General features: G+C 35.9%; 1 protein-coding gene across 1 annotated transcript in view; it reads right to left on the bottom strand.

The window, feature by feature from the left end:
- REV3L (REV3 like, DNA directed polymerase zeta catalytic subunit) overlaps positions 1–27861 on the bottom strand; it is a 114559-nt gene that overhangs the window by 68603 nt on the left and 18095 nt on the right. The window contains exons 2-3 of the mRNA XM_021555506.3: positions 1591–1780; positions 192–266 (exon numbers count right to left, since the gene is read on the bottom strand). Of these exons, the coding sequence (XP_021411181.2) occupies positions 192–266; positions 1591–1780 (265 nt within the window). The remainder of the gene's footprint in view (positions 1–191; positions 267–1590; positions 1781–27861) is intronic.

Below are 27861 nucleotides of genomic sequence, written 5' to 3'. Positions count from 1 at the left end.
TTCCTAACAACACTCTACTCCTTTAAAAGATTATTGGTGTGTTTAAAATTGGTAAATTTTAAAGAGTTTTTGAAAACCATGAGACAATAATTTTGGAGATTTTAGGTTACAGGTGAATCTTGTTTCAAACCTGACTTTTTAGTTCAAAATATAAGGAAATCAGACAGAACTTCACACTTCTGCATCCTTACCTTTTTACCATTGCAGGATTGTAAAGATAAATCTTCATAAACTGTCTCTCCTTTTCATGGTAACCATAAAAAGGCCTGAAGAGAAAGAAATAAAAGCAAGAAGCTAGCCAGTATTTAAATAAGCATGTCTATCTACCCAGGTAAAGATGAAGATGTGTATCACTTAGGTCTTCCCCATTACCTCTTATGCAAACCAACAAAACACCTGAAACACTCTTATGCTGCTTTGAGGCAATGAGCAGCTGACTTTCAGTAACAACTGCTCTGAAATTCTAAGGCAAGAGAGGTGAAAAAGAGGCAGGTTCACCTAATTTCCACCTGTTCTTTTCTCACTTATTCAAATAAATATTGTCAACTGTTTACTCTGTGCAGCTTTCACTATTGAGTTGAACTACAACTTATATATTACATTTTATATAGTTCTCACAAAAAGAACAATATCAAGAAACTTGGTAGGTGACCTTCTTTGTTACTGTAAAAACATCAGAAAGTTTTGATTGAAAATAAAAACAAGTTATTGCAGCCAATTTACTTACAATAGCTAGAAACCACCAAAACTGGCTGGGAACAGAAGTATTATCTTCCTAAACTTAAACAATTAGAAAGAATGTATTTCAGAAATGCATGAAAAAAAGCAAATAAAACATAGTGTTCCACAATACTGAAATTTATAATTTACATTGTTTTGAAGATGAAAAACTGAATGCATGTATCTTGATTACCTGTGTTTTTCCAGGATATTTTCCTATTACTCATTATGATTTGACTTATTTTTCAACCCTTAGTTATACAAGTTAAAAATTAACTAAAAGAATCCTTAAAATGCCAACATTCAATATAGAAAGCTACACAAATAAAACACAATGGTCATCTTGACAGATTAATAAATGTATATTTAAGAGCCTCCACTTCCTAGTCTGTACTGCTGTAAGAATCAGACGGATAAACATGACTCGAGGGTCTCGATGAGGGCAATTTTACATGAACCAAAAAAAAAAAAATAGAACACCTAGAATCAGGCTCCTACAAGACATGCCTAGTCTCAGGGAACACAGAATATTCCAGAGGTAGAAAATGTTGCATGGAAAGTACTGCTCTAACAACAGAGACAGAAAAAGCTAAAAACAGATTTTACAAAATTATAGACACTAGGATACAATTTAGCAAAAAATGGTTGTGTCAAGAAGGTTTTTTGGGAAAACCTGTTAACTATGTTAAGGTCAAAGCAAGTGAGAAGAGTCATTTAAAAGTTGTACAGCCCTGTATGAAGATATACATGGGTGGGGAATGAAAAAGGATTAGAACTGTAATCATCCAAGACCAAAGTACTTTTATGTAGTTACAACAGCAAAAAATTATTCAAAACAAACAACCAAAACTCCTGACAGGTCATACTTACATTCCAGATACTAATGATACTTTGAAAACATGTTGAACAGTAGAAGATGGATTGCCTAAAGCCACATTGAGTGCTCTGTCAATGCTGAATGCCACCTGACGAAGGTAGCATTCTGGATGCTGTCCAAAACCATCATATGGTACATAGAGGTAAGGAAAGATACCATGCAAGTGGAGACAAGTCTTCTGACCTAAAAATAAAAGGTAAACATTTATTTTCTAATTACTACTTTTTCTTTTTCTAAATAGGCGCCACATTTTTTCATATTACTTTCAGGTTTTTCAGACAGAATAAATTTATGATGCAAGTGCAGGTGTGTTTCAAACAAAAGGTACTAATGTAGAGCAAATCTCACACTTGATTCATTGACAAAACAAATACAGAACAGATGTGGTTACGTGACATAGATATGATTACTCCTGTGTTAAAACAGAATTCACTACTAATTATTTTCTTTATAGAAATAACACAACATCTAAGACTAACTTTGCATACTGAATAAGTGTTGGATGCTTAATAGTTTCTCAGCTTTTGTGTAAAGTTTCAGTATCAATCACACAACCTCTCAGAAATTAAAAAGTACATCCAGAGCACCTATGAGGCCATTCAGTATTCTAGTTATTAAGACATAAGTTGGGATGTGGAAAAAAAAACCAGGCAACTTTCAACTTCTAAAATCTGTAATCCCTCACAGATTTCTACTGTATATGCAAATTTCTAGACTTCTTACAATATGCTTACTTCTCAGCATTAGCTTCTGTGAGTCTGCAGCAAGAGCAGTGAAAGGACACACCGTGAAACCTTTGTGCTAGACCAGTCTGAGCTTCTCATTCACACAAGGCAGCACAGTAATACAGACTGGGACCTCCCAAACCCAATACATTTTTTGAGAGACTAGTCTCAACTACAGTGCATGAGATCTGTTCTTTTCTCACCACAATGCAACAACATATCCATCCATTTGCCACCTTTTCAGTCCCCAAAATAATTCATGACTTCTCAGTGGCCAATGAAAAACTTTCACAGAAAAGTAGAGGAAGCGTGTGCTTCTGATTAACAACCACCACCACAATGATAGGCAGTACATGTCCTTTTGCATTTTGTTTGGATGAACTCCGTGCATGAGGACAGCAAAACTGGCTGTGCTGTCATCACCCAAGAGATGAATGCTACAAGAACAGAACACAACTTTACTGGTCCACGAGACCAATGAAAAGACTTCCAAAACTCCACTCTTTCAAACTGAGGTTATTTCTCAGCTGGTGGAGCTTGCCTGAAGTATTTACACTCAATCACATCCCAGTGGCCACCTAGTGAAGACAGCTTATGTCCATTAAAGCGCAGCAGTAACAAGATCCTCAGACTGAGGACTGCCTGCAAATCTTTTACACCCATGAAAAGCATGCCCAAAAATCCCACTAACAGCACAGCTTTTTTTGCCTCTTTTTCAAAATTGGGGTCAGATGTATTGTTCTTCATTTATGTTTAGAAGTAAAGTAATTGCTCAAAAAAATGGTACTACAAGTCCATTTTCCAAGGTGAATTTTACTCTTCTTGCAGGTCAACTCCATCATTTCTCCTCATCAGCGTTGAAATACAATCTATATATGCATTCTTAATGTTGAAGTCATCATCTACGGATTCTGCCCATGTCTTTTAAGATATTTCAGGAGAATAAATTTATTATTTATGTACCAAGTTTTTCAAACAATAATTCCTTAAGAGAAAGGGTAAACTAAAGAAACTAAGAACTACGGGTTTGAGAGGTTTTTAAAAGGTAAAAATAAAGGACAGTATAAACTTCATATGGCAGGAAACCTCTTCACCCCCTAAGGTCAAAAAAGTCATATATTAGTAGCATGTGGACTGAGAGGACTGATTTGTGCAGCGGCAGCAAACCATTTATTTTCTATACCAAGTCACCAACAAATTTGAGTGTATACTGATGGCTGTACTTAGGATCAATTTTGAATAAAGGAGTCCCCCATCCAAATATAATTATCAGAAAACTAATATTATAGTACTATTACTATTATAGTTGTTTAAAGTTCTACGGTTTCTCTATTCAAGTTTGGTTGGTCGGTTTTGGGAAAGATTTGCGTTTGGGGTTTTTTTAAATTATTTTTGTTGCTAAGTTGGAAAAAGTGGGTTGTAGGTTTTTTTAAAATGTATCACAGGATCATGTTCAGGGGGAAACTTAAACTAGTTCATGAAGTAATTTGCCTGAATGCTCACTGCAGCTTAAAAAAAAAAACAAACAAGTGAACAAACCAAGTCAATCCAAGCTAAATTTGAAATTGGAATACAGACTGAATTTCTGTATATACAAATATACATGTTTATCCCCCCATGAATTTTATAAATTCAGATGTTTGCTTCCTAGAATTTGACAGTCAGAATCAGTTCTGAACTTACACTTTTTATATGCACTACTAGCTATGGACTCCTTTCAAAAGCATGAGTTTTTTCGCATTTAAAAAATACCTTAGCTTTAATGGTTGTCCAGGTATTCTAAGTTATAGTTAATTTATAATCCTTTTGGTTTTTTATGTCGTAATTTATGACAAAATTGCAAAGCACCAGAATAAACAGAACAGTGACACAATCTAAATTTATTGTACTTAAATTCAGGTTCCTTTCAAGTTAAACAGCTATTTAACAGTTCTTGCTGAACTGAAAATGTAATTTTATTGTTGAATGAAAAAGAGAACATGTACAAACAGAGTTTCCTTCTATTTCCTTCTGTTCCCTTTCCCTGTACTCTCCTTTATGTGCAAAAAACCCTGTAAAAAACACTATGGCTTTTGACTGAGCGGAGTCAACTTACCACTTAACTCCAGGGAAATCTTATAGAACACACATTCTGAGCTGCTTTTCATTTTTGATTCCAAGAAAGCAAACAAGTTACTGCTGAGCTAAGACTCCAATTAGGCTAACAGCTGCTCAGTTACATGGTTTACACAGCTACTTACTTTGATCCTTGATAGTATTGATTTATTTATTGTGATATTTGGTTATACTGCTATTTTTACTTAAAACTGACATTATTACAAGTCTGATCCTGCTAACTGTTAAGAACAGTCGTGTATTTCCATCATTTAGGCAAAATCATTAAAGTGCACCACATATCACGGTATTGAGTTTGAAGCCCAGACTCCAGTAACAGCAACCATGGTTTGCACTAACCCATTAAAAATTCTAGTAGATTCTTTCCAATAGAGTCACAAGGAGAAAAAAAATATCTACCCACTGAGGATTTCAGGCTACACAGACCTGCCATTTTACATGAATTAAAAACTTGGCTTGGGAAAAGGTTAGTGAGTTTCATGGTTTAAACATGTTAATCTTTTGTTCCTGTTTCTTTTTGGAGATACAGAGAAACAAATTTGTACCACTAGAACAGCACTGCTACTGCAACCACTTACAGATTATGTGATTTTAATAATTGTTCATCAGTTTCTTCACATCTGTAGAACCAGTGGAAGTGGTGCTCAACAGCAGATTCTGCATATGACCACTCTCCACAGAATTTCTGGATACAAAATTGGCCACTGATGGCAGAGACAACTGAAATGTTTTTGTTCTGTGCCCTCTTCATGGACCTGAAAGAATGAGGTCCGCACTGGCTTAATAATCTGCAGGTCAAGCATCCCAGTATGACTCAAGGAGACTGCTAATTAAAGCACCTACAAGTAAAGCTGAGGCTCAGTCACAAGTATTTGTAAGGCACTGAATGAAGTGGTAAATGAAAGAACACAAAAATTGTTGCTTTAACACAGAAAAAAGGCAGCACACAAAGCCTTGAGATATTATTGGATACTCAGTGAGCAAATTGGCCATTCTCTCTGAAAAGAAGACACTGCCAATTAAACATCACTATAGATTATTATTATTATTATTAATAATAATAATAATAATAATAATAATAATAAAAAAAAAAATCAGTACTTCAAAAATAACAGAAATGGAGTATTTTCACACAGTATAGAAAGAAAGCTCACCTGCAAAACCCATACTTCTAAAAGCAAGTGGCATAAATGATACTGAAGTATTAAAATAAAGCATTTTTCATACTTGACCAATGAAAGAGATATTAAGAAAGTCAGTCTGGTATTTCTTCTGGAAGATGGTTGCCATCTTACTGTTAGGAAGATGGTTGCCATACATTACTATTAGGAGCATATACCAAGCATAATCCTTCAGTTACTCTCTATTTTTTCCTATTACAAGAAAAATTTGTAGCAACCCCAAGATAGAAAACTTCAATATTATCAGAAGAGAACTGAAACCAGAATGATAAAGTAATGAAAAGATACAGGAACTTATGTCTTCTGACAACCAGAATGCTCAGCCATGCAGAATGATAGGGATAAAACTGAGATGTAGTCTACACAGAATGCTGAAGCTGGAAGGGACCTCTGAAACTCATCTTCTCCAGCCCCTTGCCCAAACTTACGAACCTAATTTCACAGTACAAGTTAGACAATGTGAGAATTATTATTCAAGCTCCTCAGAGAAGTGCTTTTTCATCATTTGTAAACACTGACTTTGATTTAAACTTCTAAAAACTTTCTCCCACCAAGATCAAATTGGACAAATTTCTGTACAAAATAAAAATATGAACATTATTAATAAGGGAACTTATTTAATTGTCCAGTCCAGGAATAAAGCTTGCAAACAAGATAGAAAAGGAGCACATGAATGTCTGTGTATATATTCCAAGAGAAAACAGAATCTGTTCCAGATGGAATTCCACTCATACATGACTACCTGTTGGCTCATATTCCATCAAGGGGAGAGCTTCTATAGATACTGCTTCCATTTATTTCCTCTAGAAGACTTACAATCTCATGGGAAAACTGTCTGAACAAAGCATGTAGATGATCACAGAAGGCAATCAGGTTGGCTAAGAATGATTTACCTTGAGTGAATCCATTCTGACTACTCTAATTTCCAATAATGAATGAGAACATGTTCTACAGTTGTGATACAGTACACCTAACTTTTCATAAATGATGTTCCAAACTGCTGCAATTCTTAATTTAGAAACTGACTACAGAACTCTCATAAACTGAACTCAATGCTGGAAACATTTTGAATAGATGTTTTCTTTATATTTAGAAAACAAAAACTAAATCAAAATCTAGATAAATATGACTTCAGAGAACAGTTCAATGCTGGTCTACATGGAGTCATATTTTGCTGTGATACTTCTGCTACAGAACAAGCTGATCCCATTAGAAGAAGCTAAGCAAAGCCCTGGGTAACAATGGTGTGGGAGTAATATAGAGACTACAGCAGCATTTAGAAGCATGCCAAAACTCTGAGATTTTAGGAAATTTGGGCTGGGAATTAATAAAGAGATGCAGAAGATGGAAGACAAATGGCTTTTCATACACTTGCAATCTATTAGAAGTACTTTAAGTACAATTTTTTAAAGTGGAAGGACTAACTAAGCATGGACAAGTATTAGAAGAAGAATGCACACAAACACATCACGCATCACTACAGGATGCAGAAAAAAAATCATAAGGGATTTCTTTCCTTTAACAGTAAAGCAAAATAATTAGAAATCAAAAGACATGACACTACCATCTTAAAAAGAAAATTGGTATTTTCAACCAACTGTTGAACCACTTACATTCAAAAACACTTGAAAAATGAACTGTGAATAGTGACACCTACAGAGAATTGGAAAACTAACAATCCTCTTGTAAAAACAATTCCAAAATGATTTTTTTTAAAGTGGAATATTATTAGAATTCAATTATTCAATTTCAAAGTAATTTCCTCATGCAATAAAAGTTCCTGTGCCTTGGCCAATCTCACCCTTTCTCCAGGAAGAGGCTTCAGAGAGCAACATCAGGTTGTAACAGGAGTACATCATCTACCCTGTTTGGTAGGTACAACACGGGCATCCTGAGCACAGTTCAGATGGTGCTTTCAGTCTAAGCTATGCTGCTCACTGGGGTGGGCTTGTCAAGCCTGTCTCACTGAATACCACCAGAAAAGAGCTACTGAAAAGGCACAGGTCTCAGTTACTTTCTAGTGCTAACATAGCTTATGAAACTATAGCCACCCTTCCTTCCCTCTAACACAAAGCAAACAAATAGCATACATGGACTGGTAAGTAAGGTAATGCTTTAATGAAGACAAATCCCTTTCCTAACAAAACTTGGGAAGATCTTTCCCCCTTAAGACTCTTGCTAAGTCATTCAGAAATATAAGAGTTCATGCTTTTAATCTCAAAGAGTTCTTCAGTAGTATATTACATTAATGTAAATTCTTCAATTATGAAATAAAACTTTCAATCTTCTCCCAGAGTCATTAAACAAGTCAGCTTTTTCACAACTACTGAGAAGAAAGGGAGAACTACACACGTTGCAGACCTGGATACTACAGAATACTCAATGTCAGAGAAACAAGAATAATGAAATTAGGCCTCGCAGCAGCAAGATATCCTCAAAACATAATCAAGAACAGGGTGCAAAGACCTTATTTCACATACATTAAATATTTGTGCCAACACTTTCAGTTTTTCCCTAGGGTGTGGGAAAACACTTATTTCAGTAACACCTGTAAAAGGGACCAAAAAATATTTTCCTTACATTTGTTGAAATCCAAATGGAGTGTTTGGTTATTTATAATTATTTAGCCAGTAACTGTTCCTTGTAACATGTCATATCTCTAACTCTTATGAAGACAAAAAAACCCCAAAAAACCCAACCCAAACCAACCAAACAAAAAAACTCAAAACACCAACCAAACAAACAAACAAACCCCACCACTAGGAAGATGAGGCCTTTGACTCACTGCAATTAGATTGTTCCTCAGCCTTGTTGCAGGGATCCTTAGTGAAGGAGAAGAGCTGGGTTTTTTTGTCTTTAATTTAAAATTAGAAATCTCTGTATAACTAGATGCACATTGGTGTGACACCCTAAGCTATGGTGGGGAACAAAGATTAAAGAAAAGCAGATCTCTGGGCAGTATGGAGATTTGAACAAGAATCCCACAAGCTTCCTTGAATTTGCTATCTTCCAAAGGCCAAACTCCTCTCAGGTTAAGGTAACATCAAGCTAAATTATATCTGAAACACTGATTTTTACTGACATCTCCAACTGACATCCATGCAATTAATTTGCTCACTGACAGCTTTTACATCAAGCATAAGCTGTCTTAATCATTTGAAATATTAGGCCTAAGAGACCATGTGTTTACCAAATCCTGTCTTCTCCAGTCTAGCAAGCAATGCAATAGTCACACGAAACTGAAGACCATTAGATACTTTGAACCATGAAGTATCTAAAGAAGACCTTTGAGATCTCTCAGGCTAGAATTTACATTGGGAATTACTGGTGATGGAACATATCAATGATAAGTTCCAAAAGCAAGGCTGCTATCTTTGTCTTACTGAGAATTTTTAACATATATTTTTTAGTCCAATATGTAAGAAAGGCACTGGTTTTTTTTTACACATAAACAATGAGCAAACCCCAAGAAGAAGCACAAAAGTTGAATCAGTTTATTTAATACATCAATTTAACAAATATATTCTGATTATATCCATAAAACTACCTCCTCCTGACTGCAATTGATTAGGATGGATCTTTTTTGAATTCCTGCTGAGACATTAGAAAACCATCTCAGAAGTACCACTGATAAGCCTAGCCATTTACAGGATGCAAAGGTACATCATCAGAAAGGAACATCTATTCCCTACTGTTATCACCAACCAAAAATAACTGAAATATAACTCAAAAAATTTATTGTTATGCAGTCCAACTAAAACCAGGAAAGTCCAAAGTTTGATAAGACAATTTCAAAGTATCTCCAGAAATAATGGAGACTAAAGAAGGTAAATATCTCAAAAAGCAAAGATAAGCTATATACAAACCATTATTTAAGCTGATGACTGAGTTACCAAAAACAGTCATAGTATTTTCTTCTTTTCTTAAGACACACAAGGTGAGGTCAAGTACTTGCTTATTAAGGACCCATCTATAAAATGAACCCCACACAAAATATTATTTTTGCTTCCTCTATTGACAGATTACTCATGTAAGCAGCTGGACAATATCAGGAACTATTTCTAGAATGAGTGTCAAAAATCACTATGAAGCCAGCTAAAATGAGCTAAAACATACAAAGGAGGTGAATGCAGTTGGCCCCAACTACAGATTTTAGCTATCATATCGAGCTCTTGGCACTCACAGGCTGGCAGCCCAGTCCAAGCTGCTATTCTGGTAAGAAACACAACCATATGAAAGCAACACAGGCAGACTATGTTAGACCACACTGACCAAAGCATAGCTGAACATAAAAGAGTATATTTACTAGTCTCAGGTAAACTTAGGAGGTGTACTTCACCACATCTTGCAAAATATGCAAAAACAAGTCAGTAGTAAAAAGGGGGAGCAGAGTAGTCACACAGCTTTTGGTTTCCATTTCCCTCCACAACCATTCATTAAAGACTGACACTGCCACACAAGTCTATCTTACTGGTCTTTCCTGGTGCAAGTAACACAAGTCACATGTAAATGGAGAATGGTGTACAGACAGATATTCGAAGAAAAAATCTTTGTGGTAACTGAACTTTCACTTCTACAGGAGGGTCATCTGCCTATTTAAATACTGCAATGTGTGTACACTGCTCCAGCCACAACTCATCTCTTTGCCTGAACTACAACATCTACTGAAACATTTTTGCTCAACAGGTATTTTTCTGTCAGCTGCAGAGCTAGTTAGAGAAAAAGCACCACAAATTATTGCCAAAATTTATTTGTTATTCTGAACTGCAGGCAAAAACCCTTGGCTCTGGCCTTGTGATAAGGTTTTCAGTCTTTTCGTCAGTACAATCTTTCATAACCACTTTTCAGAAATGTTGACTATAAATTCCTGGACAACATCAAGCTTGTGTAATCTCCCCAAAATTACACACTGTAGAGTATACACACTCTCATGAGTCACATCAGTTTATGGTAACAACTAAATGACATCACATACTGTTTGTTTTATCATTCTGTATTCTTCAAACAGAACTAAATAATTCTATAAATATTTCCTGAAATGTTTGGTTTTGTATTTGCATTAAGATCTCTCACTTGCAGGTAACTGTCATTTTAGCCCACTCCTTGAGCTGCTGAAAGCTAGACAATGTACTCCACAAATACAAACACTGCTCTAAGGCTACCCATAAGAAAATATGCAACACTTGGTAATCCTCATCACACATTTTATTCCAATAAAGAAATTATTAACATATTTTTTGTTTTAGGCTTTTTTTTTCTTTTTGGACAAGCAGCAAATTACAAGGAAGTACTTCCTTACTACAGACACCCTCCAAATTTCTGTGTAAGCTTTTGAAATTACTACATGTGTGACAGTAATAGTAAGGGACAGAATCTAATGACCCAGGAAATAAACTGTGTTCTTTAATATCTTACTAACTGTGTTGCAAGTTTATGTGGCAAGTGGTTGACAGAGGAGAGGTTGCTGTGGGAAGAGGCCAGAGGCCCTGTGCAGGACACAGCCAGACCCAACAGACACACTGCAGAGCACAGCTGAGTCCCTCAGCCAAGCTGCGGACACACGTGGACAAAATGGTTAAGAAAGGGAACACCAAAGTCAGAGGAAAGTGGAGGAGGAACATCTCCATGGAACAGCAGATATTCCCTGCAGTGCATGGAGGATGCCACAGTGGAGCACAAGGATATTCCTGAAGGAACTGAAGCCCATGGAGAGCCCACATCAGAGCAAAGACATGATGAGGAAGAAGGCAGACAGACACCATTATGTAGTGGCTGCAACCCCCCTGCCATTCTCCATGTAAGCTTGCATGGCAAGGGTAGGGATATTAGAAATAGAGCTGAGCCTGGGGGAAGGGGGAGGAAAGGTGTGCTGTTTTGAGTTTGTTTCTCACTACCTGAATCAATTTTAGTTGGCAATAAATCAGCTGTTTTTTCCCAAACAGTTTGTTTTGCCTGCAATGGTAATTGGTAAGCAATTTCCCTGTTGTTATTTCAACCTATTGTTTTACTGTTTCTGTTTTTCCTATTTTACTCCCTTGCATTACCAGACTGGGGGTGGTGGGTTGCACAAGCAAGCAGCTGGATGGAAATTTTGCTGTTGGCTAAATCTGGCTCAGCACACACAAATTAACAGATATTCTCTGGATGTCAACCTCTAAAACATACTATGTCAGACACTAAAGGTAACAAAGTCATTTTAACTTAATAAAAAAAATATACAGCCTCAATCACCAAAGTAACAAAACCTTTCAGTGCAACATTAATATATTTAATCACAAACTTGACTAAAATCAAGTAGTCCTATTACCATAGCTCACATTAAGTGATGTAATGGCCTAAATATTGTCCATTTGTTGTATTACTACATAATTAAGCAATGTGGGAGACAGTATTATCCTTTACAACAAACTTACTTAAAAACGTATTAGTGAAAGATACGCCTGCTCACGAGTCTTCTAAAAAAGGTTGTGCATGAAGGTGCAGAACATGCAACACATTTCTATGTCAGGGAGAAACTACAGCAAGCAAACAGAAAGATAAAGTGCTCTGGATCCATTCAAGCTTTTAAAGTTGAGATTGCACATACCTCCAATCCTTATTATAGTTTTTCCTAAAGATTCTCATGACAGGATCTTTCAAACAGCTACACAGAGGAAACAATTTTCATCTGGCAACAGCAGCACCAGGTGTGCCATGAACCCATCCTCAGCCAAAGTCAATTCTGTAATGCAGTTACGGAGGGAGCAGTTCCATACATGACTTAGAGAAACCATATTCTTGAAAACTGATGGTTTGAATCTGGATTTATCTAATAGAATTGTAAATCCTGAGCAATTCTAAAGTTTGTATCACACACATACACAAAAATGTTACCACTCCTTTTTTGTTCATATAATTTTTAAACTTCACTCCAATTTTGGAGTTGTTCAATAATTATACTTATCATCAACAGATACTGAGGATTAATTTGAGAGGTACTGTGCAAGTGTAAATACAACCATTTTGAACAGTGGAAACAACAGCAGCATTAGAAAAAAGTCAGATTACAACATTCTTCAGTATTTTTTAAAATTGTTTTCCTTCACACTAAAGAGCACAGTATATGGAAATCACACTACAGTAATGTTTTATTTTATTTTGCCTGTCAATATATTAAATAGCCTCCTTGCTTTACAAAAGACATGATAGAGTAAGAGTCTTATAGAAGAAAAGTCCTTGAAACCAAAAGTAAATGAAATGAGCTCTTTTTGGACTTTTCCAAGGTATTTTAAAAGAATCTACATTCTAGCTTTTTGGTTTCTACTGCATATACAGTCTTCAGGTATCTGCCACACCCTCAGCTGCGGTTCTAACAAGCAGGGTCTTTATTGATTCGTTTCCAGGTGAACAAAGACCTTAACATCCACTAAAGCACACTGAAGTCTATAGATGCTAAATGCAGGCACAGCATTTGTCATTCTTTAAATGTGCTATTTTTATGCTGTCTTCTTTCATGTTTTACAAAATATGTAAATGAATGCTCTTTCAGTAATACAGTCAATGCTATTATTTTATTCTACACATTTTGCAATACTATCAAGTATCTTAATTCCTCTTTTAGGGTTTTTTTTAACATACTATTTTCCTTCCTCAGCCTGAATTTGGCATCCATCCCCCTCTTTTCATCTTCTGTAAAGTCTAGTGTCTTTTGGCAGCACTGGAAGGCTTTCATGGCTATTTGCCTGCAGTAGGCTGTTGTCTCTGCAAAGAATGCCCAGACTTTGTAGCATCCTTATCTTAGGCTTGTCACCATGATTAAGAACCCACACACTGTTCTACTTCTTCATATGATTACAACTACAAAATCTTTTTCTGTTTCAGTGCTACAGCAAAAAAAAATTAAACATCTGAGCACTCTACAGAAAGTGTGTATCCAAAGACTACTTGTCTTGTACATATTATTTCATGTGGTTGCCTTGTATATTCTCTGCCCTTCAGAGTGGCTGGAAAAACTGTGTAGATTGGATGCCTCACTTGCCAAGGCAATGTATTTATAGCAGTATCTGTATTCTTTAAAAAATGTTTTGATGTATTACTCAGAAGTATCTGTTGCAGATGTAGTGTCACCAGTCCAAACAGTCCTATTTTACAAGGTAATCTTGCTGGCTGTTATATTTTAAAATGCTGAAATTCTGTGCACAGCACAACTAACTAGTGACTACCTTTCTGCACTGAAAACAAAGGATCTCCTTCAAAAAATCAGCCAGCAACCTAGTTTCCAATTTTAAACTAATGTCAAAATGTGCTGAAGGATTACTTAATCTCTCCATTGCTCTGTTAAGATCTGAATTGTCTCTTACCATCCTTTCTCCCTTTCCCCAAATCTACGATAGCAGCGATACACTGGCAGTGTCACAGAATCATAGAATTAGGCTGAAAAAGGCCTCCCAGACCAACTCCAACCTATGACCAAACATTACCATGTCAACTAAACCATGGCACTGAATGCCACATCCAGTCTTTTCTTAAACACCTCCTGGGACAGTGACTCCTCCACCACCCTAGGCAAGTCCAATGCAATGCCCAACCACCCCCCCTTCTGTGAAAACATTTCCTCCTAATGTCCAACCTAAACCTCCCGTGGTGCAGCCTTAAGACTATATCCTTTCTGACTGAGATAATACGCAAGTTTTTCAATAAATATAAAAATAATGCTTGAGCAATAATAGGATGGTTTTGTCTAAAAGCATTAATAATGTGTGCATTAATAGCAAAAATAACTGCATTAAAACACAAAGATTCCCCCTCCCTAGGTTCTCATTACCTCTATGGTCAGTATCCAGTGAACACAGAAAACAACAAAAATGCAAATAAAATCCCCTAAAAACCGCCACCACCACAACATAACTAAACCAAAACAAAAATACACTGCATGAAGAGGCGGTGCAAAAAGAAAAACAGAGATTAAAAACAAAACACAGAGTGGGATGTATTGGTGTTGGAGGAGAACAGGGCCAATCTATTGATAAAAAGCTTAGTAAGCGCCAGAACAAAGTGCTATTAGTTATGCCTTTGACTCCTCACATGTATTATTAAAGTGTATTTGTATAACTGATAGCGACTCTCTCATAAAATCTTAGCTACATAGGATACAGAGTAAAGACCTGAAATCTGCAAGTCAGAACAACATGCTGAATGATCTACTTGCATAATGCATATCTCATTTGTCACAGCAGTTAGAAATTTATGCCAATGAAGCAGACACCAATGCATACAGAAAGGTTCATCATTGAGGCAGATGAGTATCACTGTAGTAAACAGAGAGCATTCTCACCTCTCCCTCGGAATTCTACTGTGATGCTGAGTAGGTCATATGTTAAAAAGGCAGAGGGAGCCTCTATTACATTGAGACAGGTAAAATGGTTTAGTAAATGGCAAAGTAGTTCTATGCTTAATTAAATCATTAAGCACTCTAATGCTACAGAAATTTAAACAGTAAGTTGTCACTGTTTAGTAAGAAATAATACAAAGTCATCAGAAGGCTGAGTGGTATATCATGCCCATTTACTTCGGACTGCTTCTTTTTATACACTGTTCTGATACAGGTCTACCTGTATCAGAACATGTGTATTTAATGTATTAAACAATACATTTTACCTGATTGGCTAATTTAACAAGAAGCCCTTTTATAAATAATCTTATGAGAATAACAAGAAAACAGACAGTAGGAAAAACAACACCTGCAGGTTGTTTATAATAATAAACATTGTTTATCTTCAACTCCCTAAAGTCTCCCAGGCTGATTCTGGGAAAACTTATCTAGCTTTCTTGCTCTCTGACCAGATTGTCACATCCATAATAACTTTCTGTTGAAACCCCACAAAAGCTTAAAAAATTAAAATATAGTATTTTCATTTTGAAATCTCAGTTTTTCATATACAAGTTACTATCATTACCATAGCTCATATTTGCAGATAATTTCCAAAAAAAATTTATAAATACATTGGTATTACAATGAAAAAACCCTCTCAGAGTGAATGTGTAATTTGGATTGAATTTTTGACTGGAAATTATAAAAAAGATTATGCCTACTCACCGAATAATTGGTTAGAGTCACTGAGCACCTTGTGCTAATTACTAGGGAAAATGAGAAAATATAGTGTTTTATCATGTTATTGAAAATCATCCTAATGTTTCACACCAAGAAAAATATTTCTGGCATATTTTTACTCTTTTTAGTGACTGCAACCCTGGTGTACTTTTAACCAAGAATTTATATGGAACACTGATAAACAGGGGCTCCAGAATTCCTACAGCAGATGAGGAAAAGATGAGATGGGAACTAGTTAAAATTTGGTAACTCTGAAGATATCCTTGTTCATTGCAAGCGGGTTAGACTAAATTACCTTTAAAAGTCCCTTCCAAACCAAACCAGTCGATGCTTCTCTGAAGGTGAAAAACCAATATGAATTGACCAGTTGATGCCACTTGGAAGACTTTGCTGATCTAGATCAAGATCTAAAGTCATTTGTTTCTTGTCTCAGCTCACAGAAGGACCAAAAGTCTGTATCAAAATTTACATATATAAAGCCGTATTTCTCATTTGTTGCTTAGGTGTAGCTCATATTTCAGTTAAAACCCCCAATGATTTACTACAATTTGATAAACAATATAAAGAAGCAAGCCAATTAACAGTAAGGCACTGAATAATGAAAAAGTTTGAGATACATAAAAAGTAAATCTGTTGAAGATGAAAGCATCAATTTAATGAAATTTAAGGTTGCTGCTAAAACTACAGAAAACTGCAATAAATTACCAAAACATACAGAAAAAAATCATTAATGGTATCATGACCATAGGCTTTGCTATTATAGGAATAACATCAGCTCTAACATAATAGTTCTGAGAACAACTATCGACCAAACACAACTGACCAACATTTGGCCTCAGCATAAGTGACATCCATCACACTATTTAACCTTCTCAATCAAGATCAGCCCAGGCCAAAAAGAGCAAACCTGGCAAACAAACCACCTTTGAGTTAGCTAGTGCTGTATACTGTCCTTTGTAGCGAATATATACTTTCTCATCTAATTCCAGCTCTGTAAGAGCAACAACTGTACAAGTCACCTTGTGGCTGGAATGAATAATGTACTAGATTCCTTATAAACTTTAATTTAAAACCAGTTTTACGAAAGTACTGCATGTTCAGCATCTGCACACATCAACTTCAGCAAGCATATCAAAAGGTGAGATTATGAGTGGAGTTTGAGTGCAAATAGTACAGCTGTCCATTTAGATGTTTAAGTTTTCAGATTACAGTGTGTCTTAGGTTATAATATTGGGGTGTATTCCATTACCACCTTGAGCTGCAATCCCTTTCTTTCCTTATCTGGTGACTCAGAGATAAGTCCCTCCAGGAGGACCTGTTCTTTTAGCCACATGACTGATAAAATCACAGCATTCTATTGTGAGATGCTCTGCCCAGAGGGAGGAGCCAAACGATGCCATCAAGGATATAAGCGGGGTTGTGCAGACAGCAAGTAGAGCCCCTCTTCCAAGAGGAACAGCTGAGACCTTCTCTACACTGGACCTCCAGAGGGAAACTACATCAGTCTACAGGACCACTGCTTGGACAGAACCATATCTGCTACCACCGCCCTAGCCAGCAAGTGTCAGGTTGTATCTCTAACTCTGTCTGTGGTCCTTCTTTTGTGCTATTGTATGTATTTGGTTCTTTGTTTCCTTTTCCTAATAAATTGCATTTCTGACTGAGAGCCTCTCACTGGTTTTGCTTTTCAAACTAGGACACAGTGAAATGGAAAACATTTCAATGTTTAGATACTACTCTTTCCCCCACCCACTTTTAACCTTAACAATACCTTGGAAGAAGTGAAATAACAGTTTTACAAACTTGGAAATTCGCTATTCATGTTCCTCAGTTTTTAATATTTGTCCTTTTATTTCTCAAAGAAAGATAAGGGAATGAAAAAAAACCAAAATACAGCATAAGGAAACAAAGAAACAAAAAAAATCTTAAAATCTTCTTTGAGATTAAAACGCACTCCATGCATTTTAATACAAAAACATCTTCCAGGTGTTTATGCAGAGAGAAATAACATTGAGAAGTCATTCTTTAGAAAAAGCAATTTGGCTATACAGTAGAGACAAAATCAGATTAAATCTAAGCTGTCCAAGTCATCTGGTCTTGCTCTCCACTTCTCTTTTGAGACTGAACAAGACTGGAAATCTGCACTAGGAACTGAACTGGAACACTGACCTGGCTAAAAACTCATCCTGCAAAACAATTACCCTTTCACCACATATCAGCTCCCCAGGTTCACCACAACTGCACAACTTACTGTGCCAGCACACATGGACACAAAACCACAAAGGACAGTTGTGCACACTTCTTGCTTCATACAGTATCAATGTCAGCTAATAGACAGCATATGCAGCATCCCAAACTATAATCTAATTGTTAGCTACTTTAAAAGGCAAGGCAAAATAATTCCTGTAATGCCACATTCTTACAAGTGGGAAGGAATGGCTGGTACACTCATAGAGCTTTTATGTTGTGCCCCTTCCACAGAGAGATAAAAAGCAATTCTTTTCTGCAAATAGAAGAAAATATCAGTTAACTAACTGCTCTAATGTATTTAAGTAAACAACGGCTCTAAATGTTTCTTACTACTAAAGCAAGCTGGACAGACAGTATTTTACAGTCTTTTTGGCAAACTAGACTGAGAAAGCAAGTAGCTTCCAAACAGAAACAGAAAAGGATTCAGTCTACATTTTCAAGACACAAATTCTATTTTTCTTATCACTAGTAAACTACATCACATGACTTGAGTTTCATGTGGAGAAAAAGAACTAATTAATCCAGAGTGTAAAACAAATTATTTCTAAAACTAGAGCAATTATATTAATGTTACTAAAATTGTATCAGTTAGGACAATGGCTATTGAATGGTAGAAGTCACATTTCTGCCCTTTTTGTCATTAAAAAAAAATAGGGGATGGTGGTGATGTTCACAATCAAGAAATGTACCAGTAAAGTTTTATATACTTTGCAGTTATTTGCTGGACAACATAAATGGGCAGAATAAGAGACCAATGTGTAATCATGCGTTCACACTATAAGACTATGGGATCACAATATAAAAGAAATTAATAAAAAAAAATCAGTAAAGTTTGAAGGGCACCATTTTAAGACAGATTTACTGCATCATAGCTACTAGTCAGAATACAGCTGTGATTCCCAACCTGATTAAAACAATTAAAAAAAACCAAAAACATGACAGTGTCATACAGCAATAAATGGTCTTTCCACCATAAGTGAAACTATGTCAGTTTTGGTAATTATACTTATAAATAAAAATCTACGTAAGGAAAAAAAATATGCATGAAAGTTCACAAAGAATTTATAGCAGAAGAAATTGGCTCAGCATTGGAGATTCAAACAAATCTGCACAAAGTTACTGTGTCAGAATTATGATTTACCAAATCACATTCAAAAGTGGAACAAAAGCAATCTAACTGGAATACACCCAATACAGGATTCAAGACACACCCACCACAATCTGCAGTTAGGCATGCAAAAGAATGTAGACTTACTTAAACATTTGGAAAGAAGTAAGACTATTGTTAAGAAAACTTTTAAGAAGTACTGGTGATAGAATTCAACACTAGGGCTTGCCATGTGACCAGGTTTACATTTTTGCTCCAAAGAAGTTTGAGGTTAACCAACTAATAATTAACATCTGCACTTAACTGGAAAATATATAGCTCTAGGGATGTGTATTACAAAACAGGCTATTTTCTAAAGTACCTTTATTCTAGTTTTAAAAAGTGCTTTAAAGTCCCATTTGTAGTTCATTGCTTATAAAAAAATTGTGTAGACAAGCCCCCTGTGTACACTACAAACATGCATAATGTAACTTCCTTTTTTCTAATGGAACCACATATAATAAGGGACTGTCTAACTTCAAACTGAGCTAATACAGTCAAAATTATTTTTAAAACATTCCTGGTCCCAAGTAAATTATTCCAGCAAAAGAAGAATCACTGCAAAAATTAGCAGATATTAGATGGGCAAAATTAGTACTGTTCATGTATTTATCACACCATGTTTAAACAACGTGAGCTGTCTTGTTACCTGCCTGTATTTTGGGGCCCATGAATCCTCTGTCTATATGTGGAAGCCTCTTTATTTGCATTTTCCTACCTTGACTCATTTCACTATGTATACTTCAATCCAAAACTTGTATCACATATTTTGTGGTAACATTGACGACATAAAGATGCTTCTCTGTACTGCTGTTCCTTGAAGAGAGGGAGGGGAAAAATAAAGTATTTTATTTCCATGTGTCTAGCTGTCAGAACAGACCTATTACGAATCAGACGGATCTTTTTTCTTGGTCCAGAGAGCCAACTTTTTTTTTAAAGCATGCGATTCATGCAGTCTAATGAGTTAAGCACCAGCTTGCTTCAAAGGGGACTAGCAGCAGACTGGACCACTTCAACAGGTAATTCATCCTACATTAAGACAGCAGTTTGATAGACAACATCTCTCCAGTGTTTCAGAGGCACAACTACTTCCAGAAACTGCAAGAAAGCAAAAAAACTATTCCCTGCCATGTATATTTAGAAATACATTTTACAGGAGCATGTTATATGCACTCAAGTTTGAGTAAGTTGGAGGAAATTTCAAGCTGTCATCATGAGATGCATTTTCTAAGAAACTCCCAATATATTCTACCATGTTCTATGTTTCCTTGCTTTTTACCTGTCATATAGTCACCAGATAAATTAGGTTTCCTCCTATTACCATCCATGATGAAACTTTACAGCAATGTGTAACACAAAGCAAAAAAGACAAAGAGAATCACATCTTTGTGATATTTTTAAAATTTTAAATGAAATTATACATTTCACCATCTTTCTTAAACAGAGGAATGGTCAATAGACATCACGTCCTTAAAGTCTTATTAGGAGCATGTTCAGCTTAAATAATCAAAGCCAGTGATGTTAAATCAGAAGTATCACATACAACTTACACTGCCAAGCAAATAGTACTGATTCCATGCTATTAAGTGTTATGAGAAATACAGTGCAGAGTGCTTGACAGTTTGTCACTAGAAAGTCCTCTCTACTAAGCCCATAGCTGCATTTGCCAGAAAGCAGTGATCTAAAAAATACTCTCTTCCTCTCTTAGTTCTCCTTTTAAAAACTGGGCTTTAACCAGGACAATATTCACTCAAGCTGGAGAAGTTACCCTGTGATAGACATAAATGAGTAATACTGAATCTGGTGAATATTCAGTGAAGGACATCTACTTTCAACAAATGAAGCCCATTGTCTGGAAGAGATCCAATCCTTCTGTAACTGGTAAGGATCCTGCACAAAATGTGATGACATCAGCTGCTCCTTTTACAACAATTATCTCTCAATTCCACTTGAAAAATTCTCCAGTGATTAATTCTAACTTGTATTTCATCAACATGGGTTGGGCAAAGTAGACTGAATAAGAAATCTCCAAAGCCATGGAAGCTTCTTTCAGTGGATGGGTCTGACTATTTGGAAACATTTGTTTCCAAAACAATACTGAGTCATATTTTGCAATGAGCGCTCACATGCTCAAAAAGAGATGAGGGCAATGGCAATGCCAGGAAAGGTCTCCTAATGCCATAAATTAAATCAATACCAGTGAAATACCTGTATTGCCATAAATAACTCAATCTGTCTAGAAATAAAGATAACTGTTTCAAAGACTATTATGATGATCAGAACACTCAATGTTGAAGTGCTTAACACTAACAGGACAAAAACCCAACTGATTCAGAAATGAACAGCTGAGGCTTTCTCTTTCTATTTCACACACTACAGAAGCAAACCACATCTGGCCTGATGCTGTGCTCTTCTGAAGATGCTTTTTACAGCATTACTTTTTATATGCTAGAAAGAAGGTTGAATAAAAACAGACTGGGCTTGCCAAACTACACTTGTATTTACTAAACAGTGGCTTTTTTACACCAATGCACTTGCCCAATCTTTCAGTAGATCTAAACAGATCCAGCACTACCTGAGAAGTAGTTGTTTCCTCACACAAAGGAAGCAAGAAAATAGCCATGTGCCAAAATACTAAGTATCACAAATGTTTACCAATCATGGATAAATAGTAAAGCCCAATGATCCTATGAATTGAAACACTGTGCTTTTGCCACTGGCCAAAATGCTACCACACATGGCTTATCTTGTTTGAACAGGAGAAAGAAACAAGTAGCAAATAAATTCTAGTCACATCACATTTATTTTATAAGGCATGTATTCACTACAGGATTCTCTCTTAGAACCAGAAAGAGCAGACAGGAGGTAGAAGCCACTTGCCCTTTATGCCCTGAGCTACGTGTGAGAGCACTCAGTATTGGCAATTCTCTCTTTTAAGTCACAAGCAGTCAGAAGAATACAATCCTGCACATGCTGAATTATTAATCAGATACATTTCTAAGGACAAGGACATCTCAAGAACTGATTTATCAAGCTAAAATTTACTCAAATTATGCATTTAACAGCCGCTTTTGGAAGACAACAAAGGCCTCTGCTCTATGACACTAATCTCCCTCTCCCATAGTAAGAAAATGGCAGAGACCCTGATTAGCCATGGACACATTTCATGGAACAGTTACATTTAGCTTCAAATTCTGATTCCGCTGTGGCAGTGACACCAGCTGAAGACACTGTAACAGATTGCTCAAATGCTTTGAAAGCACAGGCAAGATGTTTTGCCTGTCATCCCTGGAAGTATGAGCACATGCACAAGTTACAGCAGGTTGAACCAGCACATAAATTTACAGCATATCAGCTGCTCCTGCTATGACAGTTTGCAGAGCTGTTACTACAGGGTAACACCATCAAAGTGGTGCTGCAAAGCTAGTGAGTTCTCTCATGAGCTCCAAGATAGAGAAAGCACTATCCTACCCATGTATTTTATCTAAATTCCCAGTATTTGAGGTCAGCTGTTTACACACAGCTCAGGTTAGTGAACTCTGAAGTAACACAAGGAGCCTAATGGGGAGCTGGAACTTAAATTTTTCTACTTCACGCACCTGTAGTTAGTACTCCATATTGCTGAGACTGAACTACAAGCAGTATTTCCCAACCAGAAGCAACCCTGCACTGATACAGCACTGAATCATACTGATGCAGTGGACTGATATTTAATGTTCTTTTTTTCTAAGTTATGGGGGAAGACTTTTTCAATCTGTCTGTATTCCAGGACATTACAGACCTGGTTGTCCAGTGCTTACGTGACAAAAGCAGCCATTCTAGAAAGATCTATATCTATCTTTAGGAGAATATGTGGCTACTACTTTCTTTTAACAGGCAGCTCAGAAGTCTTTAAATTCCTCTCTCTAGAATTCTTCATTGCCTATGTGTTTGTTTGAATTTCACTAGCCTGAATTTTAGGGTTTTTTTCCGTGTAATTTTCTTAATAAGCTAGAACTCATCACTTCTTCACAAGCTCCTGATACCATCTAATAAAATTTTATTGTAATATCCTCTAGAGGGGAAAAAATGTTTTGAGCATTCTTCAAAGCCTCCTATATTTTTCCTACATAATTTAAAATGCAATGCCACCGAATCACACTGTTTAGCACATCTGTTTCACAAATGCTACCTTCAACGCTGGCATTCTCTCGTAACCAAAAATGACATTAGCCCAGGCGTTGTCTGCAATGACCTGAAATTCTTTTCACAGTCGCTGTTTTCCATACCAGGGACTTTGTTTACATTCTTTGTTCTTACATACAACACCACACTTTGTCTGAACACTCAAATTCTACCGTGTGATCTACATAACTATGTATGACTGCCACTATTCTTCATCTTTCTTGAATTCTATGAACATTGCATTTTACTTATACAAACAAATTGAATTATCAACTTGCACTAAAACAGTTCGCTATAAATAAGTATTATTATCAGTAGCTTCTCAGGTGAAAGATTTATGCTCCTTAAAGAGATGAAACTGCCAAAGTTATTGAGCTTTTCTAAAGACCAAGCTCCAGCTCTTACTCTGAAATATATGTAATTCAAATCAAATGAAAACATATGGCATCACGTGACACAGCTATCAGAAAACTTTTACCTTGAATTTTACATTGCACTGAGAATTAAACAAAAAATTCTCAAGCAGTTCTCTCCTGTGTCCTTTACTCTCCATAAATTACTTTAGTAAGTTTTACTACAGTTATAAGGGATATTGTTTAACAGGCCAGAAAGAGCCAGTATGCTTGTATTTCATGGCATACAGCTAAGGAGCAATCAATTAAACAAGCAGCACAAGAACAAAAACCTAAAAATGTGTCAATAAGAATGCCAAAAAATATGCAAGAGTATGTTTACCATAGAGCTCAAAACGAGTCCAACTGAAAACAAGATACACTGTCTATCAGAAGCATGGTAACATTTCTAACTACAGACATTTTATCTATATATATAGTAGTTAGAGCATGTGGGTGTGTTCATTCAAATAAGGAAAAATGCTTGAAATGTCTTGATTCTAAAATTTTACTTGTGGGACTAAAAAAGCTCTGTCAAGCTCAGATTTATTTACTTACTTACTTTTTTCTCCTTTTCAATTGTGTTGTAGTACTCCTAGTTTAATTTTACTCATTTTGACCACCAAAGCTGACAGTTTAAATGTTCTGAAGGGATACTCTGCCAGCTAAGTGCGCTGTTAAATGTCAGCAATCAAATGCAACCTAATCTGAACTATGCAAATTTTACTAAGTGTTGGCTGTTTGCCTTTGTTCCATGATTGAAGATTTAAGCACTTACTCACACAATATCCAGTCTCTCCTGCAGCTCGGTTTTTACAAGTCTGTAACGCTTCATCATGAGCAACTACAGCGCATCACCATTAGCTGTACTGAGCTTCTCCTTATATTACCTGGATAAAATAATGCTCCTTTATCCAAATAGAATAACTATTACACTTCCATTTTTAGGGAATCACAAATCATATGTCAGTGTGTAGTGGCCTGATGAAGACATTAGAAGAAAACCAAACCATGGAAAAGGTAAAGTGGTGACCTAGAACTAAGAAGTTTTTCTAAATAGATCTTGTAACACAGACCACTTTTTTTTCAAGTAGGTGCAGAACAAATATCTTAAGTTTGATGAAATTTATATATATAGATAATATTCCTTCAGAACTGAGAAACAGCTCCATTAATAAATACCACATAAAAATGACTTAAGTATTATTTATTTTAATTCAAGACAATAGAATGAGATAAAATACTTCAACAAAACAAAGAAGAAAATCTGAAATACAAACTAGTTGGATAAACCCATTTTTAATGTAGGTATATTAAATGCAATTCTTCTGTCATATAACAGATTGGCAGAACAGTTGAGGTTGGAAGGCACCCTGGACACCATCTAATCCAACCTCCCTGCTCAAAGCAGAGTAATCTAAAGCAGGTGATCTATGGCAATGTCTAGTACTTTAGTTAAGGGGGTTTTTGTCCATTTGACTCCAATTTCTACACAAATGTATTTTAACAAATGTTTAAGCCACCCAATCGCAACCACAATTAGCCTTAAGCCCAACAAAAAATGAAACAATAGAAAAAGCAGTGGGGTAGTTTTTCTTCAAGAAAATAATTATAATGTGCATGAAATATCCCTATTTGACATTAATTATGTTAGCAAGTCTAAAGTTTTACAAAAGTTGTTTCAGAAAAGAGATTCTAAATCTGAAAGTTCGCTGCTGTTCATTTTAATATTTACGTATGTATGCTCTTTCACTCTTTTTATTGATTAGCAGCTTGTATGGGCTCTACATTTTTCAGAATGCAAGTGATATGTACATAAACATGGTATTACTTTCTAGAGTGCAATGAACAATCAAACAGTAAAGTACTCTGGACCACTACTACTGGCATTTAGGTTGGTACAGTTTTAGGAGCTATTGTTTCAGGATCTCTGACAGCTCTAGTCAACTACATTGACTTAATTCTCGTGTTGAATGCTTCCTTGCAACTACTACTACAGAATTGGATCTCATTTGAAAATAAAGTTAAAATGACAAATCACAAAACAAGGGCTTCCAAGAAGCTTTCTCTTATGTCTCCTGGATTGCTGCAATTATTCTCAGAAGTTTGACTTTGCAAAAAAATTCTTAAATTGAAGATGGCAAGGAACAGCTTGTATTATACAAAACTGTATACAAAGTTGCACTAGCAGAACTTTATTGATTCAGGTTTTGAAAATGTATGTCTAGTAATTACCATTATTGCAAAAAGGTATCAAATACCTTTACAAGCTTAATACAAAAATTTCACATATTATTATATTAAGCCATTGAGATTAACAGATCATCAATGGATCATGCGTAAAGAACACAAAGAACTTGCATTTCCAATGCACGGAGAAAATAATCATTACTATCCAGTTGCATCAAAGTAAATCCTCAATTCTGATCTGTAATCTGTTTGAAAGTTGCATATTTTAATAATAGGATGGAGGCCATCTACATTTAAGACACCCAGAGGACTTAATTAAGCTCCTCAGTAGAACTGGTAACTGGAATAGCAACATCCAAACCAAATACAGACATCTCATTGCATTAATGAAAGGTCCATGTAGACTAAGGGTTTTCATAAAAAAACAGGGCTAGTATACATATGAAGAAACCAAAATAACAAAAAGAATGGTGCAGAATTTATGATTAAATGTTAGCTAAAAGCAGGAGTAATGTGGACAGGAGAAGAATTCTCAGGACACTGTACACTTAGTAAGTAAACAGGATAAAGTCTCCTTACCATACTAACAGGCAAAACTTGCAAATAACACTACAGACTAGCTATGAAAGGTAATTTAATATAATTTTAATTATAATTGATATAATTTTTATGCTTTTAATAAAATTTTGATGAAATTATTAAATATCTGAAATCAGTTTATTCCGTACTTGTTCTGTACTGGATTGATTGTTTTACCCAAGAACTTGGGGAAAAAAGCATTTATTATTAGGTCTTTATTTCAGCTGGTGGCAGAATACACATATGGTAACCTTCTCAAACCATTGTTTCTTCATGCTACAGCTCCTGGAATAGTAGAAGTTAGCCATAAAAGAAAGCAGAGAGAACTAGAAGCGACTGAACATATTTTTCTTTTTGTTGTCAGAGAAGCAATAGTCTTTATCTCTTCGAAAATAGCTTTTGCTTTATTCACATGTGTTCAGATGCACCTAGCAGGTGTTTGTAATGACTGCGCATCTTCACTACTCTTTGTTCATCCATGTACCTCTAGTGGTATGTTCTACTTTTCATGCTGAGATCCTCCAAGAGCGTTTACTAGCACATACTGTCAGTTTACATGTCCCTTGAGAACTACAACCAGAGGACTGGAGGACTACAAGCCCCAAAAATAATTTTAGCTGCACAGTCACAACAAGCTTGAATAAGAAATGTGCTTGAATTCCAATCTATGATTTCTCCTAAAATCAGTAAGCTTGACCAAATCTGAAAATACAGGTAGGTTGTTAAAGGAAACTATACAATACACTTCTGGTGAAGAACGAAAGGAGCACTAATTGCTAACTGCTTAATGAAGACACACCTTAAATGAGTACATAAGAGTCTTCCTCAGAAGCAATTATTTAATTTCCAAGATTTGAAAAGAAAGACCATGTTCTTGAAGCCATGCAACAACTTTACAATAATGATCTTGTATCAGGAGACTGATGATGAAGTTTATACAAGTTCAGAAGTACACTGAGGGATCACAGCTCCAGGTTTTTTTGTCCCTGAGGTCTGTTGGAAAGTTACTGCTGCAGTTAACTCCCACTCTGTAAAGATTACTGATTAGTAAATGGCTTTAGGCTGTTGAAGTATAAAGTTGCCATCATCTCTTGCTCTTTTAAAGAAGAAGTAAAACATTTCTCAAAATGTACAGTTTCGTAAAGCAATGAGCACTACTCAACTAGAGACCCCAGTTCAAGTCTAGAAAAATCTCTTGAGAACACCAGTACCACAGAACAGAAATTTTCCCATTCTCATGTTTCAGAATTGAAATTATGCACATTTTATTTCCAGTACTAGTGGTTTCACTTCTATTCTGGACAATGATATTTATTTCACTGTCTCAGCTCCTGGTCCTTTTGAGAGAAAGGTTTAACTCAATCCTTTCAACAATACTGATGAAATTATGAATAATGAGTTTAAGAAACAACTGACACACTTGAACTCGCT

The sequence above is a fragment of the Lonchura striata genome, chromosome 3 (assembly GCF_046129695.1).
Source record: "Lonchura striata isolate bLonStr1 chromosome 3, bLonStr1.mat, whole genome shotgun sequence".
NCBI lineage: Eukaryota > Metazoa > Chordata > Aves > Passeriformes > Estrildidae > Lonchura > Lonchura striata.
Note: the sequence above shows the minus strand (reverse complement) of the source record. Positions and strands in the feature narration are given on the sequence as shown.